Here is a 19,335-nt window from a genome sequence, read left to right as displayed (position 1 = left end):
GTTAGAGTTTGGTTAGGGTTTGGACCCTGGATACTGGGACATAACCAGGGGGCAATGTTCCTAGTTTGGCTTTCAGGATCTCCCTGTTTATCTGTTTTTCTTGCTCTTGTTATCTTTTTCACTTCAGAAAGCCTCACCCTTCTTTCCCTCCCTTTCGTGGCCTATCACCCTCCCTCAAGCTCCAAACGGGGCGTTTCTCTCTTAAGCTGACACTTGACTCCTTGTCTATATCTAGCTTGGCACAGAGTGGCATACATACTCTGACAACCTTCGAGTGAGGAGTTCCTAGCACTGTTGAACTTAAAGGTGAGCCATCCTGGAAGAAATAAGCCCTCAGAAGAAGGCAGGATTTGAAAGCTGTCCAGGGGAGGAGGCCCTGTAAGACGCTGGGGATCTTTCACAGGGATAAGGAAGAACTGAAAGGAAATTTCCAGGGATAAGGGGAAAGTAGATTTTAATTGTATCTCCTTCCCTCCCTGGGCAGATGACTCTTCAGGACAATAAGGATCTTATTTCCAAGGGAATCAAGGAATTCAATAGTCTGCTGGAACAGCAGGTAAGCCTTGGCACTCTGTTTCAATGCATGGTCCTGAAGTTTATAGGGAATGATTGGGAGCTAGGAGGTTAATGGTGGAGGGACTGGAGCAATAGCACAGAAGGTAGGATGTTTGCCTTGCATGCGGCCGACCCGGGTTCAATTCGCAGCATCCCATATGGTCCCCGAGCACCACCAGGACTAATTCCTGAATGCAAAGCCAGGAGTAATCCCTGTGCACTGCTGGGTGTGATCCAAAAAGCCAAAAAAAAAAAAAAAATGAACGTTAATGGTGGAGCCAATGGCAAAAAGGCAGAGAATACAAATCAGGTGGAGGACATGAGCTTGTGAGTTATTCTTCAATTACATTGACTACTACTACTTCCCCCTTCCCTCTCCTCCCCCTAGGTATTTCCTGATCCTCCAATCCCTGAAGAAGCCATGGCGACCATAGTGGATGACTGGGTCAACTTATACGTTAACTATTACAAGCTGCAAATGACCGGGGAGCAGGAGCAACAGGACAAGGCTCTACAGGAACTTCGGCAAGAGCTGGTTATTCTGTCTGCCCCTTTTCTGGAAAAATATAAGGCCTTCCTGAAATCCTCATGAGCACCCAAGTCACTCAGTGCTTATCGTCTTGCCCTTTTTTGAAGGCCTGTTTTGAACCCTTTTTTTTTCATGTCTCAGACTCTGCACCTACAAGGTGTGATTCTACCATGACACTTCAATAAAGATCACTACCAGTTTTGTTGACTCTTGACTCTTATTCAGATTGCTGATTTATGAAGACAGTTGGTCCTATTTCCTTCAACCAGGCTTCTATTCATGATCTTAATAGGTTAATAGCTGTAAGTAGTTCCTGAGCTATATAAAAAAAAATAGGCTGAAGGTGGGAATCAGGCAGGCAGAGACTAAGGAGGAAATCTCCAGGGGTGAAAAGTCAGGAGAGGTCTAAAAATGAGAGATTTAGAAGTTTTTCAGGAATCCTGGTCTTGTGACATGATTGTCTAAAAAGGAAGTGCTCAAAGTCTCCCAGTCTTCATGAACCTAGGTAAGTGGAACTGAAGGAAGCCTTCCTTCTTTTTTCTTTCTTTCTTCCTTTCTTCTTTTCTTTCTTTCTTTCTTTCTTCCTTCTTTCTTTCTTTCTTTCATCTTTCTTTTTCAGTTTTGGGTCACACTTGGTGGTGAGCAGGGATTACTCCTAGCTGTGTTCAGGGATCACTCTTCATGGTGCCAGGGATCAAACTGGGGTTGGGGGACAATATTTGATGCCAAAGAATCAAAGTGGGGCTAGCCCATAAAAGGCGAGTGTCTTAACCCCTTCCTATATCTTTGGCCCTTATCTTCATTTTTTATCTTCAAGTTTGACCAACGTTTCATGATATACTGACTCTAAAATTAACATTGAAGGTTACTACAGATTGCCTCTCATCGGTATAATTTAGAGTTGGGTGGAAGCTTGGGAGCCTTTCATCGCATTCCTTATTTGCCAGGTGGGAAAGTTTTTGGCTCCATCATCCAGACTCCAATATGGGAAAACAGGTTCTTGCTCACCGTCAGTGCTGCCCCAAACTTCTGTCATTCCCTAGTCTAGAATTCCATTTTCACTCATCTCTAGACCCTATGCCTCCTTATATTAGGACTCTGGAGTAGGACCAGGGTCAGGCTTTTGAAAAATAAAACAAAGGCATTAGGGGAAATGAGGATGGGGATTATTGATAGTGTTCTCTCTCCAGAAAGCCTCAGAAGAGAGGAAAGGCAGGAGGAACACTCTCTTGGTTTTTATCTGTGTTGCTGGAGCGATAGCACAGCGGGTAGGGCGTCTGCCTTGCACGCAGCCAACATGGCCAACCCGAGTTCGATTCCTCCGCCCCTCTCGGAGAGCCCAGCAAGCTACTGAGAGTATTCGATATGCCAGACACAGTAACAACAAAGTCTCCAATGGAGACGTTACTGGGCCCGCTCGAGCAAATCGATGATCAACGGAAGGGCCTTTACCTTTACCTTCTCTCTTTTAGGGGAAAGATTTGGGGCTGAGAGGGTTGTATTTTCAGTCCAACCTACAGAAAATCTTCAGTTGTACCCCTGTCTTTAACTTTTGGTTTTGGAGTCTCTGTAATTTTGCTTAAAGTCAGCAAGGAATGGGTTCAGGGCCTAGATTTCCTCCTACCTTGGGTTGTAAGGAGGCCCCTAACCCAGCAAGAGAGGCACAGCCTTCCAGAGAAACAAGGCAACTCGGAGATATTGTCCCTGGCGTAGGCGGTCCTGGCCTTTCTCCTGATTGGTCCTGATTGAGACGCTGATGTGGTCTCAATCCATTCATGAAAAAACAGTCTAGTCATGTGGAACAGCCATCAATAGCATCAAAACTATCTTAGCAGAAAGACCCAGACTACTGCGCATGTGTAGAGGAGACCTAGGAACCATATAAAAAAATATTTTTTTTGATCTGTTGCTGCACAGAAGCTGACTGAAAGTAATGGTCAGAAAGTACTCAAGCACAAAATTTGTAAATCTACAACTGTACCTCATGGTGTCTCACTAATAAAAATATTAAAAAAAAAAAAAAAAGGAAAAAAGAAAAAAAAAAGAAAGTACTCTGGATAGGGAAGAGGGAGGCAGAGTGATAGTACAGCAGATAGGGCGTTTGTCGTCTGTGCTGCTGACCAGGGTTTGATCCCTGATATCCTATATGGTGTCACAAGCCTGCCAGGAGTGACTCCTGAGCACAGATCTGGGAATCAGCCCCGAGCACCACCATGTGTAGTCCCAATCTCCCCTCCCCAAATAAATATATAAAGAAGCCACTTTGGGCGGGGTGCTGGAGAGATAGAGCAGGTAGGTGCTTGTCCTGTGTGCACAGTTGACCCGGGTCCCCTTGCACCAAAACCCCGTATTGATATGGGAAAATGTGTAACACTTGAATGTTATGAAATGTGCTGCTAGGGTTTATTTTTATAAAATGTGTTACTCTGGCTTTTTGTTTTCTTCCCCAACCTGTCTCTACTGAGAGATCTATTTCTCTATCGCCTGCTTTATTCTGTGACCTCTGACCCTGAGGGCTCCAGCTTCCTATGTTTGCTATAGTCACCTGCCTGAGGGACCTGTAGTTTGCATTCCTTTGGTTCAGATAGTTAACTCCCTGAAACTTAAACCATTAGAGGTCTATAAGTTAGAAAGTCTCTTAGGGGGATGGAGTGATAGCACAGCAGGTAGATTGCACTTGGCCAACAAGGGTTCAATTCCCAGTATTCTATATGGTCCCCCGAGAACCGTCAGGAGTAATTCCTGAGTGCAGAGTCAGAAGTAACCCCTGTGCATTGCCGGGTGTGACCCAAAAAGAAAAAAAAGTCTCTTAGTAGAGTTTCAGATGCCCATAGTTCCCATTCCTACCTCTCTTAGTTCAGTTCACACCTTGCTGGCTTTATAAGCTCGTGTACAAAATAAGCAGGTATCCAGGGTGCTGTGAGACTTTATTTTTTTTTTTGAAAGGACTCCTATATATACATATAGAAAGCAATTAGAGATAGTGATGTCCATAACTTACTGGCTAAGGAAAAAAATAGATCAATATATACTGTGATAAACATCTGTGCACCAAATGAAGGGTCAGCAAAGTTCATAAAACTTCTACTCACAAAACTAAAAACACACATTCACAGAAACACAATAGCGGGACACTCCACTTTTGCCACTAAAGAGATCAACCAGACAGAGTATCAATAAAGAGATAAGAGTCCTCAATGAGGAGTTAAAAGAACTGGGTTTACTGGACATATACAGGGCTCTCCACACTCCCATAGAATACATGTTCTTATCTAGTGCACATACAATGTTTTCCAACATAGGTCACATACTACTGCATAACTCATACATGAATAAATTTACAAATATAGATATCATACAAAGTAACTTCTCAGACCACAGTGTCATGAAAGTAGAAGTTAACTACAGAAAAAAATATGGGGAAAATCTTCCAATACTTGGAAGCTGAACAAAACAACTGGATTAAAGAGGAAATCAAGGAAGAAATAAAAATATTCCTTGAAACTAATAAGAATAAAGATGCAAAACTATCAAAATCTATGAGATCTAGCAAAAGCTATACTAATGAGGTAATTCATAGCAATGCGGACCTACATTAAGAAATAAAAAGCCCAAATACAACCCCTAAACACACATCTCAAAAATCTGGAGAAGGTCATGGGAAGGGGGGCATTCCGGCCCGTCCTTCACGCCCTACCGAGGTCACCAGTTGCCCCCCACGAGAGGCTCTCCAGCACGGCCATGGCCCCAGAAGCACAAGGACTTAATGCAGAAAACCAGCAGCTTGGAGCAGAAAAGCGACCGGACTATGCGTTAATCCACGCCATCATGCCTGCCCGGAGGGGAAAGGGTGTTGCCCCATTCGCCCTCTCCTTTCTGGAAAGAAAGATGGCAGCCGCATGGGAGTTTTGTGGACAGCAGGTATGAGCCAGGGGCCTGGGGGCGACGAAAACCTCATGGGAAGGGGGGCGTTCTGGCCCGTCCTTCACGCCCTACCGAGGTCACCAGTTGCCCCCCATGAGCGGCTCTCCGGCACGGCCATGACTCCAGAGCACAGAAACCAATCTCTTAATTATCAGACTTTTAGTAGAAATACTTCCAGGGTTAATAAGTAAAATAGCAGAAATCCAAAACCGCACGGCCGCAATAGCGGCCGCGCGACAACATTCAATTCTTAAACCCAGCTGTAGAAAGCAAATCATTTCACAATGCTTTTTCAGCATGTCTGATTTGGGGGGGTAAACTCTAAATAATAGTGGTGAATCTTTTATCGAAACAATGAATCTAGTCAAAGTAGATAGAGTGTTAACTAGAACTCATCTTCCTCACAGGAATTGGGAGGGGTGGGAGGTGGGGTTTTATTGGGGTTCGTGGTAAAAAATAAGTATTGATAAAGGGAAATGTGTTTGATATTTGCATGACTGAGACCTAAACCTGAAAGCTTTGTAACTTTTCCCACAGTGATTCAATAAATAAATAAATTATAAAAAAAATAAATAAACCACAAAATCAAAAAAAAATCTGGAGAAGGAAAAAACAAATGAATCTAAGAAGTAGTAGAAGGGGAAATAATAAAAACTAGAGCAGAAATCAACAACATAAAAACCAAGAAAACAATTCATAGAATCAATGAAACCAGGAACTGGTTTTTTGAAAGAATAAACAAGATAGATAAATGTTTAGCTAGACTCATGAGGAAAAAGGAGAATATGTCCAAATAAATCAGATCAGGGAAAAAAGAGGAGAAATTACAACAGATCCTTAAGAAATTCAAAATGAAGCCTGGAGAGATACATAGTACAGTGGGTAAGGAGCTTGCTTTGCATGTGGCCACCTGGGTTTGATCCCCTGAATATCACCAGGAGTGAATCCTGAATGCAGAGCCAGGAGTAACCCCTGAGCATCACCAGATTTGGCCCCAAAATGGGGGAAAAAAACCCCGAAACACCTCTGTCTGAATTCTGAGGCATTCCTGTTATGGTATCAGTTGTCTGAGTCACCACCCACTGGGTGATAGGGTTCCCTTGGGCATTTGGGGCCAATGACCATCGCCCAGGCCCATGAATAAAGGAACAGGAATACAGGCTGGTAACCAGTGACACTTTGTTCAAATCTTCCAGCATTTTTATAGAGAAATCGTAGAGAGTTTCAGGGCAGCAATTACACACAAGTGTGATTGGACACAAACATAAACAGTGAACAGATATAAAGCCCAAGAAAAATTCTTCTAGGAGATCCACCCAAGGACAGAATTTCATCTAAGGGCATGTTGCTTTCTCCTTTCCTTTTCTGGTAATCCATTTAAGCAATCATATTAAATTTATTTTTAATAATATTTCTAGTCATTTTGTATGAGCACAGTAAGAGATATGGACTTTTATCTGTACCCTAGTTTGAGTTTAAGTGGTGTCTCCAGACTCATGGGAAGTTAGACTGTTTTACAACAGAGGTACAGGAGGTATCAAAACTAAATTAAAGAAATGTTTTCTCATAAACTTAGCAGTTCACACATTTTCTTGTGCTCCTGGAATTGTAAAATTTTAATAATTAGGGTCTCGAGAGATCTCTGCAGTAAGCTGCTCAGTTCTGAGATTCTTTTGTGTGTCTCTGGATCATAGCCATTAAGGAGATTAAATAGTAGCCGGAGACAGTTCCTAGGCTTCATGTCAGGGTCCCATTGGGGCAGAGGGATGAGAAGGGCCAGCTCATCCCCCATCCCATGAGGCCTAGTGTTTGCAGTTACTGTTCCCATTTACCTGGGCTTCTCATTGGGTTCTGGAGGATGGTGGATGCCGGGATTCCTAGGGAGCAGGCAGAGGGACAGCACCTACTCCCATCTGGAATAGCCCAGAATGATGCGGCTGGAGCGATAGCACAGTGGTAGGGCTTTGCCTTGCACGCAGCCAATGCAGCCAACATGGCCGACCCAAGTTCGATTCCTCCGCCCCTCTCGGAAAGCCTGGCAAGCTACTGAGAGTATCTCGCCCGCACGGCAGAGCCTGGCAAGCTACCCATGATGTATTCAATATGCCAAACACAGTAACAATAAATCTCACAATGGAGACGTTACTGGGCCCGCTCGAGCAAATCGATGAACAACGGGAGGACTGTGACTGTGACTGTGACTGATGGTGCTATGACAAAGTTTATTGGGGAGGATGATGGTTATATATAGGGGTCAAAAGAGATGCATGATGCGAGGATCACAAGACGGGAAGAAGAAACTGAATTCTGTGTTTACATGGACTGGATGGGACAGTGTCAGGAGGTGTCACGAGATTTCTATGAGCTAATGCAGAGGTGGAACAATAAGCTTTGCAGCTATCAAGGTGTCGGCTCCCCCACCTCAAGTACTGGCTGCTGGCAGTCTCAAGGCCATTAAGCTATGCTAATCATCTGGGAATGCCGGTTCCCGGGCAACAGCTCACCCTCCTTCAAGGCCAGTGCTCTTTCAAGGGCAGAGCTTGGAGCTTTTCCACAAGCACCAACAGTCCAGGTGTTCAGGGAGCTGTGCCAGGAAGAACTCCAACACAGGTTATTTTCCTTATCCTGCAGTGTTGTTTGAGTATGGCCCCCAAAATTGTAAGCTAATTACGTGGTTGAATTAATTCAGATTGAAGGTCATATCTTGTCTATGAAATAGGAATGCCACACCCCACCTGCCCCTAATAGCACTATCCACTGTAGCACTGTCGTCCTGTAGTTCATCCATTTGCTTGAGCGGGCACAAGTAACGTCTCCATTGTGAGACTTGTTACTGTGTTTGGCATATTGAATACGCCAGAGGGAGCTTGGCAGGTTCTGCCATGCGGGTGGGATAGTCTCGGTAGCTTGCTGGGCTCTCCAAGAGGGACGGAGGAATCAAATGTGAAATAGCCTTCAAATAGGTCAAATAAAGAGACCATGATACACGATACCAAACTATGATTCTGTTGTCTTTCTTGGTACAGGGCTATGACTCTTTTTATCAGAGTCCTTTTTTTCTTTACTATGCCTTTATGTGATATTTCCCTTTAAAGCTGCCTCGTTTTATTAGTATCTTTGTACTGTACTCAAAAGTAGGGTAACATGGCCTTCTCGGGAAGTTTTGCTTACAAATTACACAATGTGCTCTCTTATACAGCTCTCCTCCCTTATTCCAAACTGTTGCAAACACAAGGAACAGTTGATTTCAAACTGGGAACAGGCGAAAGAACATCATCTTTCTTTCTTTCTTTTTGTTGTGCTGGGTATCACCCACCCCAGGGTCTCCTTCATGCAAGGCAACCACCTTGTGATCACATAAATAGCTCTAGAACTTTGGAATCAATTAAGACCTGTGTCTTCTGTGTACTGAAATCTTGGGCATGTAAGTTACTTAATTATTTGTAAATATTAATTTTCTTACTTATCGTGTGTCTTTTAAAAAGGTGTGTATCTTCTATCTGTTGTGATGTCTCAAGAGGTTAAGCTTATTAGCACTCAGAACAACTATACTAGGTGCATAATAAGTGTGTATAAGTCAATTATCTTTTTCAAAAACTATTATCAATATAATTTAGTATCTAAAAGACATGTGTAGATTTTAGAAATTTGTGTTCCTAATTCTCCTTCAATATATAAACTATGATGCCCCTCGACTTCTATTATAAACTACTCTGGAAATATATGTAATTATAAGAATCTTCCTGGTTCTTTTAGCATGATTTTAAAACAAAAGTGCCTATGTCCCTTTGCTTTACTCAGAGTTATTTAAGAAGTTCTTTTTGTTCTCTTGATCATAAGAAAAAAATGAGCCTTTATTTAGATTTTGTTTATATGTTTATTGCTAGCTATATTACTGTACACAAGAAATAAAAGATTATATGCATTCGATAGGAACTCATGTCTAATTGCCACCACAATTTAAAATAGGTCAAATTATTTAAAAAATTATGTGGAAAGAAAAAACTTGGGATTTGTTTGTATTTTGGAGCTTCCTCATTGATCTAACTTAAATTGCATGGAGATAGAGCCTTTCAAAGTACAATTATCTTTGTTTCTTTATTCTTAGCTATTTGAATTTGACATGGAAGAAAAACCAGGGTCTATATTCTTCGCGGAACCAGATGAGGAAGATACAGCTGAGTATATCTTTAAATGCAATTCTTTTTTGTACTTGAACAAGATTGCACAGTTTCAAAATACTGACTGTGTGGCTGGAGTGATAGCACAGCGGATAGGGCCTTTGCCTTGCACGCGGCCGACCCGAGTTCGATTCCCAGCATCCCCTATGGTCCCCTGAGCACTGCCAGGAGTAATTCCTGAGTGCATGAACCAGGAGTAACCCCTGTGCATTGCTGGGTGTGACCCAAAAAATCAAAAAAAAATAAAAATAAAAATACTGACTATAGATATTTGGACATGTATAACTTTTATACCCCTGTGTTTAAATATTAATGATGGTTTAATTAATTGTTGGAAGCTTGTTGTGTCTGCAGACATTGGTGAAAAAGAGTATTTATCCTATTTAACACCAATTGCTAACAAAGTAAAACTCCTGAGCCTCCTTTTAGGCGAGAATTTTGATGTATATGTCTTTGAAATTAGATGTACTATAATTTTTTAATGAAATTATTTTAAAAAGAGGCTGATAGCTAGTTTTTTGTTACTTTAGTAAGTGGGAGATTGATCCAAGCTTCATTTTTTCTCTTTTTTCTTTTTTGTTTTTGGGCAAAACCTGGTGATTCTCAGGTGTTACACCTGGCTCTGTGCTCAGGAATCACTCCTGGCAGTGCTCAGGAGACCATATGAGATGCCAGAGATCAAACCCAGGTCAGCCATGTGCAAGGCAAAAGCACCTTACACTTGTGCTATCTCTCTGCCCCCAGAAAAGTCACATTTTATTGATTTGTATGTATGTATATGTACGTATATTCTGAATAGGATTATTGGATTTTTTTTTGGTTGAACTTTGTATTTTACGTCTTGAATATTAGCTCTTTTTTTGATATGCCATGATAAAATTTTATCCCCATTCAATAGTATTTTTATTTATTTGTTTGTTTATTTATTTATTTTGCTTTTTGGGTCACATCCAGCGGCGTACAGGGGTTACTCCTGGTTCATGCAGTCAGGAATTACTCCTGACGGTGCTTGGGGAACCATATGGGATGCTGGGAATTGAACCCGCTGTGCTATCACTCCAACCCCATTCTTTTTATTTTTAAAAAATTTAACCATTTCAATTAAGGCACTGTGATTTACAATACTGTTAATCATACTGTTCCTGCATACATCATTCCAACACCCCACCCATCACCAGACAACATGCTTATTTCCACCTGTACCCCATGGACCACACCCTACCTGCCCTCCACCTCACCTTGTAAGCTTAGTTCTACAGACAAAATCTTCAGTTCCATTGGCTTTGATCATTTTTTTTTGTTTCCCTCATTATGGTTCTTTTTAAAATACCAAATATTGGAGAAATCTCTCCAATTTTTAATTGTGGAGGTGGTAACACCTACACACATGTAGATGAGTAGAGCTTATCTCATAATGTTTCACAAAATTGTAAGTGAATAGTAATTTATAAATTAGTTTTTTTCAAAAACTATAGTTCAGAGGTTTTTAAATTCAGAGTATGATAAATTATTCTGTGCTAATACAGTTTAAAATTTAAATGAAATAGGTAAATCCTGCAAATATAAAATTTATTAATAGTAAAGAGAATAACAAACATTTTAAGGGGTAAAACTGAATCGGCCTACAAAAGTATAAAAGTGTATTTTATCCTGACAGGAAATATTGAATTTATATTATAAAATGTTATTTTATAGATACTGAATAAATATCTTTGTTAATAAGTAAAAAATTATAATAAAAATTTCTATCCTGGGCTGGAGCGATAGCACAGCGGGTAGGGCGTTCGCCTTACAAGAGGCCAACATGGCCGACCCGAGTTCGATTCCTCTGCCCCTCTCGGAGAGCCCGGCAAGCTACCGAGAGTATTCGATATGCCAGACACAGTAACAACAAAAGTCTCCAGTGGAGACGTTACTGGGCCCGCTCGAGCAAATCGACAATCAACGGGAGGGCCTTTACCTTTACCTTTTATCCTGGGGCTGGAGCGATAGCACAGCAGGTAGGGCATTTGCCTTGCACATGGCCAACCTGGGTTCGATTCCCAGCATTCCATATGGTCCCCTGAGCACTGCCAGGAGTAATTCCTGAGTGCAGAGCCAGGAGTAACCCCTGGGCATCGCTGGGTGTGACCCAAAAAGCAAAAAAAAAACAAAAACAAAAAACTATCCATGTAAAACACCACTTGATCCACTTGATCAGACATAGTACATTCAATATTTTTAAAAAGTTAATTCATTATTGAAAAAATATAAAATCCCTTATCAAGCCAGGTGTAAATATACCTTTATTAATCTAGCAGAGAGCAACCATAAAAAAGGGCTGGGACATTTGCCCTGACTTTTAAAGAAGCTCCTTTAAAGCTTGCAAAATTTGTTTCAAGGCTATGAATTCGCTAAGCTGCTGACTGTCCATGAAGCTTTGTATTGTTACTTCAAATCTGAATAATAATCTAGCTTGGCAGAGTATTCTTGGCGAGGTGTTCATTTTGTTGAGTTTTTGTACTACAGCGCTCCAGATTCAATAGATCTGGAGCTCATTTGATAGATCTGCAATGAATCTTATGGCTTTCCTTTGTATATAAGTGAGTTCCTTTAAAAAAAAATCTTGCTGCCTTCAATTTTCTTTCCTTCCTTCCTTCCTTCCTTCCTTCTTTCTTTCTTTCTTTCTTTCTTCTTTCTTTCTTTTGTCACTTTGAGCAGAATGTGTCTTGGAGTTTTCCTAGTTGAATGTATTTTAGCTGAGACTCTTCAGTCCTCTTTGATTTTGTTGCCTGTATTCCTCAACTCTGGGAAATGTTTCCTTTTTTAAAAATTTTAAATTGAATTACAGTGATATATACAGTTAAAAAGTTGTCATGTCAATGATTGGGTTTCAGTCATATGATGTTTCAACACCTGCCCCTTCACCAGTGTACATTTCCCATCACCAGTGGTCCCAGTTTTTCTCCTACCTCTCTCCCATCTGCCTCTATGGCAGGCACTTTTCTTCTCTCTCTCCCTCTCTCCCTCTCTCTCTCTTTCTCTCCCTCTCTTTCTCTATCTCTCTTGCTCTCTCTCTGCCCTTTTGGAACTATGATTTGCAATACAGATAATGAAAAGTTATCAGGTATATCACTTTACCTACTTTCAACACTCAACTCCTGTCCAAAATCATCAATTCCAACTATTTTTGTCCTGTTGGTCCCTTCTCTATCCTAACTGCCCTTCTCCCCACACACATTCTTGTGGGAGGTTTTCTGGCCCCTGTTTACCCTGACCTTGGATATTAGGCTCATATGTAGAAATACATATATATTACATAAACTGGGAAATTCTTAATTCTGACTTTATGACTTTAACGATTGATTCTTCATCAAACTCACCTTCCTATTCTTCAGGGACTCTGATGATTGTTTTTGTTGGTTTGTTTGTTTGTTTGGGTTTTGTTGTTTATTTTGGGACATACCCAGCAGTACTTAGAGCCTATTTTTGGCTTTATATTTAGGAATCACTTCTTGCAGGTTTGGGGGAAGTTCTGGGAATGGAATCTGGTTGGCTGTGTGCAAGGCAAGTACCTTAACCATTGTACTACTGCTCCAACTCTGACTCTGATGATTCTTATATTATTCCTCTTGAACTAATCCCACAGTTCTCCAGTGTGCTGTTCATTTATTTTTCATATTTTTTACTCATCTCCTTTTTTCTACAGATTTTCTCTTCATTGTTGTTTGACTCTGGTTTTGATAATTGGCTCTGTTATTCCTTAATACCACCTTTGTACCTTAATCCTCTGACCTGACCCTTGTTGTTTCTTGTATGTCTTTTCTCCTCCTACCCCTCCACTATTTCCTTCCTTCTCCTCCCTATACTATGGAGCTAAGGATGATCTGGGCATCTCTCCTTTAAAACACTGCATTCCCTCATCCAGTTATTCTAAGTACCATATATAAGTGCTATACCATCCTGAGTTTATTCTCCTGCTGGCTTATTTCATTTAACATATCTTTCAGTTCCATCCATGTTGCTGTGAATTGCATGATTTCATCATTCCTTACAACTGTGTAGTATTCCATTGTGTATATATACCACATCTTCATGATCCACTTATCTATCATTGGACATCTAGGTTGATTCCAAATCTTAGCTGTTGTACCGAGTGATGCAACAAATAATGATGTGCATAGATTCTTCTGAATGAATATTTTTCTGTCCTGGGGATAGGTACCCAAAAGTGGAATTGATTGCTCAATTCTGAGCTTACTGAGTACCCTCCCTATTATTTTCCATAGGGGTTGGACCAGACAACATTCCCACTACATCCCCACCAACAAACAGAGAGTATTCCCAGTATATTTGACATGTGTTATTCTCACTGGCATAAGATGATATATCACTGTCATCTTGATTTGGATTTCTCTAATAATAAGTGATGATGAAAATTTTTCTTGTGCCTGTTGGCTATCCGTTGGTCTTCCTCAGAGAGGAGTCTATTTGTTTCCTCTCCCTGTTTTTGATGTTTTTGGGCTTTTAGATTTTTTGTTGTTATTGTTGTTGATCTTTGTGATTACTTTATGGATCCTGGATATCAACCCTTTATCTGATGTGTTGAGTGCAAACATTTTATCCCACTTAGTTGGCTATCACTTAGTTTTAGCTTGTGTTTCTTCTGCGATGCAGAAACTTCTAAGTTTTATATTGTCCCATTTATTTGGTTTTGATTCTGTGGCCTGTGCCAATGGCATTGTAGTATTGAAGATTCCTTTGAAGTCCAGGTCTTGGAGCATTCTGCCCATATTTTCCTCAGTGTACTTTATAGATTCATGTCTGATTTCAAGATCTTTGATCCTCACTGAGTTGTCATTTCTTGCACGTGGTTATCCAGTTCACCCATCACAGTTTTTGGAAAGGTTGTCTTTATTCCATTTCATGCCCTCAGCTCCTTTGTCAAAAGTTAGCTGATCCTATCTATGCGGGGTTGTTCTTAAATATGCTATTCTGATCCATGAGCATGGAATGTTTTTAAATTTCCTAAGGTCGTCAATTTCTTTTTTTTAATTCTTTTTTAAATCTATTTTTATTAAAACACTATCATTTAAAAAGTCCAGTTTCCCTCCCAACCCCATCCTGACCCCTTAGGCACATAACAAATTTACTTTGTATTCCTTGTTCTAACAAAACTTAAAAAAATGGCAAATAGAAAATAAATCAGTAAAATCCAATTTGTGATTTCTATGTGATTTTAACCGGTGTTGTTGTACCCGAATTTCAGATCCCCAGTTGTGGAGAGAACAAGTTCACACAGGATAATGCAAAAGCAAAGGAACTTTATTACTAGCCTGAACTATTGCTAGCTTGAATTAGGGTCCAAGTCTCTCTCATTCAACACAGTGTGGAGTCTTCTTTTTTTTTTTTTTTTTTTTTTTTTTCCTTTTTGGTCACTCCCAGCAATTCTCAGGGCTTACTCCTGGCTATGCACTCAGGAATTACTGCTGGCGATGTTTGGGGGACCACATGGGATGCCAGGGATTGAACCTGGGTCAGCCTCGTGCAAGGCAAGTGCCCTCCCCGCTGGACTATCACTACAGCCCCACAGTGGCGTCTTGACAAGGACCCCAACTCCAAATCACAAGCAGTTTATATAGGGTTCAGGTTTAAGAGCAGTTTATATACTGGCCTATTTTTAGCATAGGCCCTATTACAACAGTAGTCAACAATTAAACAATGGTTAGTAACAGTTTCTAAGGAGGATACAGTGACCCCTCATGACTGGTCAGATCCAACTGCCAATTCCTTATCTCAGTAAATTACTCAACTGGGAGTTTACCAGAAACTGCAAGTCCTATTCCTGGGAAACAGAAACTGAGGCCTAGTTGAGACTTAATGTTAGCTTCAGCTTGTCATGGTATCAGTTTTGCCCTCAGTATCCGCCCCTGCATCCCACTCAGTCCCCCTGCCTCTATGGCAATCTCCCCCATACTCTCCTTTGCTTTTTTTTTTCTTTTTTGGGTCACACCCGGGGATGCACAGGGGTCACTCCTGGCTCTGCACTCAGGAGTTACTCCTGGCGGTGCTCAGGGGACCATATGGGATGCTGGGAATCGAACCTGAGTTGGCCGCGTGGAAGGCAAACGCCCTACCCGCCGTGCTATCTCTCCAGCTCCTCCCCTACTCTCTTTTGCATTGCATGTTATGAATAAAATAAGATGCTGTGTGGCCACTCGGCCGTGTGCTCCTGGAATTCTAAAATTTTAGATAATTAGGGTTTGGCGAAATCTCTGCAACGAGCTGCTCAGTTCAGAGATTCCTTTGTGTGTCTCTGGCTCATGGCCATTTAGGAGCTTAAGTAGCAGCCAGAGGCAGTTTGTGGGCGTGACCTCCTGGGTCCCAAGTGAAATGGAGGATGAGAAGGACCAGCCCATCACCTATTCCTTGAGGCCTGGAGTTTGCTGTCATTGAGCCCGTGTACCTGCACTTCTCACTCGGTTCTGGAAGTTGGCGGCCGCCAGGGTTTTTAGGGGACAGGTGGAGGGACGACGTCTGCCCCCATCTGAGGCATCCCAGTGGGGTCAGCCTGGCTTAATGTCTGGAGGCATCTCTGCAGTGAGCTGCTCGGTTTGGAGATTCTTTTGTGTGTACCTGGATCATGGCCCTTTTTTCCATCTTTTCCAGAGAAACTATTGGCATGTCCCCTGAAGGGCCCATTGGGCTGGGTCACTGGCCCCAACTGCAGCTTTTGATCTCTTTCAAGATATATGAATCTCTGAAATAAGCCCAATAAATGAGCTTGTGTAGCTGAGCTGGAGGTGGTTTGTGGGTGTGGCTCCCGTGTACCTAACTTTTGGCCTTTTAATTTCTTGGTAAACTTGGACCCAAGTTGTTGGGGTCCGGTAACCAAAGGCACAGTGGTAATTTTGGGGTATCAGGAAGTCTGAAGGCACCTTCAGGCTGCTGATGCACTCGCCCCACAGATACAGGTTGACCTGCTGGCGGCACCATACCCCCCTTGATTTCCCTTTAGATCCAGCTGTTATGTAGCAGCATGTTGTTCGGTCTTCAGATATCACAGTTTCTCCCCATCTTCCTTTTATGATTAATTAACATTTCCATGGCATTGTGGTCTGATAGGATGCTTGGTATTATCCGTATGTTTGTGAATTTGTGTAATTTAGGGCTGGAGTGATAGCACAGCGGGTAGGGCGTTCGCCTTACAAGCGGCCAACATGGCCGACCCCAGTTCGATTCCTCCGCCCCTCTCAGAGAGCCCGGCAAGCTACCGAGAGTATCTTGCCCGCATGGCAGAACCTGGCAAGCTCCCCGTGATGTATTCGATATGCCAGACACAGTAACAACAAAGTCTCCAATGGAGACGTTACTGGGCCCGCTCGAGCAAATCGACGATCAACGGGATGGCCTTTACCTTTTTTACCTTTACCTATGTCCTAAAATGTGATCTTTCTTGGAGAATGTCCTGTGTGCACTAGAGAACATGTTTTTGGATTTTTGAGGATGGAAGGCCCTGTATAAATCCATTAGTCCCCAGCTCTTCTAATTCCTCATTTAGAGCTCCTTTGTTTTTTACTCATATTCTTCCAAGTGGGCTGGAACAATAGCACAGCGGGTAAGACGTTTGCCTTGTCTGCGGTCGACCCAGGTTCGATTCCTTCGTCCCTCTCGAAGAGCCCAGCAAGCTACCGAGAGTATTCACCACACGACAGATCCTGGCAAGCTACCGTGGTGTATTCAGTATGCCAAAAGCAGTAACAAGTCTCTCACAATGGAGATGTTAGTCGTGCCTGCTCGAGCAAATCAATGAATAACAGGACAGTGCTATTCTGCCAAGTGGTGGCAATAGTGTATTAAATCTCCATCTCCTATTTGTTTTTATCCATGTGTTTCTCTAGATTTGTGAGCAAAAGCCTTAAAAGCTCTGCTGACCCAACATTTGGTGTATAGATGTTGATAGAGTTATTATTTCTTAGTCTATTGTTCCCTTGATCAATAAGTGGTGTCCATTCCTGCCTCTGTTTACTTGTTATTATAGAGTGAGTGCAGTTTGGTCTGATATAAATATAACTGTCCAAAATTTTTCCCATTGGCTTGTATAATTGCTTTCCATCTTTTTACCCTATCCTGTGTCTGTCCTGTGATTTTATGTATTTTTTGTAAAAAGCAAATGGATGGATTTTGTTTCCTGATCCATCCACTCTGTGCCTTTTGAGGGGAGAGAAGGAAAGGACTGTGCTGCCATTTCACTGGGTAGGGTTGTGGCTTCTATAGTTGGTTATTTGGTTTATATAAGTGGCCTTTAAGAAGTTCATTCATGGTTGGCTTGGTTATCACAAATGTTGCCAGCTCTAATTTGTCTGAGAATGTTTTTATCTCTCGTTTGTATCTGATGAGAGCTTTGCTGGGTAATGGATTCTAGATTGGAAGTTTCTTTCATTTAGTAATATGAATATGTCCTCCAACTCTTTTCTCACCTGTACCATTTTGTATGGGAGATCTTTCATCTTATTTCCCTTGTACTTAAGGTTTGTCTTCTCTCTTGCTGCCTTAAGAAGTTCACCTCTCTGTTGGTTTTTGCCATTTTTGTGTGTCTTGGTGTTGTTCTGTTTGAGTTTATTTTGCTTGCTTTAGACCTTTTGAATCTGCACAGCTTTCTCCTTGCAGAGAGGGGAAAGTTCTTAGCTATTTTCTCTCCCATCTCTCATCTCCTTTCCTTTTTTCTTCACTTTCTATTATTCCTATAATTTGGAGATTATTCTTCCTGTCTTTGTTCATTAAGTATCTTACATTTTCTTCCATTCTTTCATTTCTTTTTTCCCTTTATGACTTCTTTTCCAATGCTAGATTTATCAAAACTTTGTTTTCAAGTTTGTCTAGATGGTTCTTCCATTTAAGTAAAATTCTGTTACTATGACTCACGAGTGTGCTCTTTAGCCCCTTCATTTCCATTTCCATAGAATCTCTCATCTTCTGAAAAAATTATTTATGTTGTTTGAATTTCTCATCTACTGATTGCTTAATTTCAGTGGCAAGTGCCTGCTTAATTGCTGCTGCCAGTTCAGTGAGTGTTGGGTTTACTTCTTTATCAACCAGGCTCAAGCATTTGATGGGCTTGGGGACCTACCTGGGTTTCTATCCCTATCTGCTACTGTTGCCGAGTTCCTTAGTTTCCTCATTGTTCTTTGAGTTTTTAACAAGTGACATTTAACCCACTTGACTTAACTGACTTTCATGTCAGTGTAGAGTCTATGAATTAGGAATGCCACCCTCAATATAAGGTATATATGAAGTAATTTTTTCACGCAGAACACTAGTGCATTCACATATTTTGGGGTTTAGAGGTTAGAATAATGCCAATTGGGGCCAGTGCTTTGTATGGAGGTGGGGTCTGACCTTAGTGCTACAGGATCGGATCCCTAGGATTCCTTTTTTGTGGGTATGCGAGACTTCAGGCTGGGAGGGTGCAGGTCTGGGTTTTCACTGTTGGTTTTCTTGCGGGTTCTATTTTCAGTTTTGCAGTTACACATGACTGCACTCATCACCTACTCCTGGCTCTGTGCTCAGGGATCAACCCTGGCAGTACTCAGGGATCCCATGAGGTGCTGGATATTGAACTGGAATTTTCTGCATGAATAACAAGTAATTTAACCCCTGTACCATCTCTCTGGCCCCAAGAGTATTGTTTGTTTTTTTCTCTTAAAGTCCCTCCCCTTTCTCTATCACCATCAGATTCCAATTGGTTGAGTGCTCCAGATTCTTCTACATTTCCATAAGGTGGCACCCAGTTTAGGAGCTCCCATAATGTGACTCGCAATATTCTTATGTTTTGCCAACTCTAATATCTTACTTTGGAATTCCTAGAATAGTATTGTCACTCTGGCTATGCTCTACTTCACGAACACCTCGTTTGCTGAGTAGTGATTTCTTAGACTGTATAGTTTAATGCTTATGCATATTTTTATTTCCATTCATCAACTTCAGACTACTGTTTCTGATAATTAGTGTGAGGAGATATCAAGTACAACGTTACTTTGTTTTGTCTTTTGAGCCACACCCACCAGTGCTCAGAGCTAACTCATGGCTCTGCACTCAGGGATCACTTCTGGGAAGGCTCAGAGGGCCATGTGTGGTGCAGGGACTAAACCCAAGTTGGACACATGC

At 41.6% G+C, this 19,335-nt stretch overlaps 1 protein-coding gene across 1 annotated transcript; it reads left to right on the top strand.

Annotated features, from left to right (window-relative positions):
- The first annotated feature begins 200 nt into the window (after positions 1 to 200).
- On the top strand, positions 201 to 1,273 carry AHSP (alpha hemoglobin stabilizing protein). Its single transcript, XM_056137724.1, has 3 exons — positions 201 to 306; positions 485 to 556; positions 944 to 1,273. The coding sequence occupies exons 2-3, from the start codon at positions 485 to 487 to the stop codon at positions 1,145 to 1,147; spliced, it is 276 nt and encodes a 91-aa protein (XP_055993699.1). The 5' UTR covers positions 201 to 306; the 3' UTR covers positions 1,148 to 1,273.
- The last annotated feature ends 18,062 nt before the right edge of the window (positions 1,274 to 19,335 follow it).

The sequence above is a fragment of the Sorex fumeus genome, unplaced genomic scaffold (genome assembly GCF_029834395.1).
Source record: "Sorex fumeus unplaced genomic scaffold, SorFum_2.1 ptg000126l, whole genome shotgun sequence".
Classification (NCBI taxonomy): Eukaryota; Metazoa; Chordata; class Mammalia; order Eulipotyphla; family Soricidae; genus Sorex; species Sorex fumeus.
The sequence above is the reverse complement of the archived record's forward strand: the minus strand, read 5'-3'. Positions and strand labels throughout refer to the sequence as shown.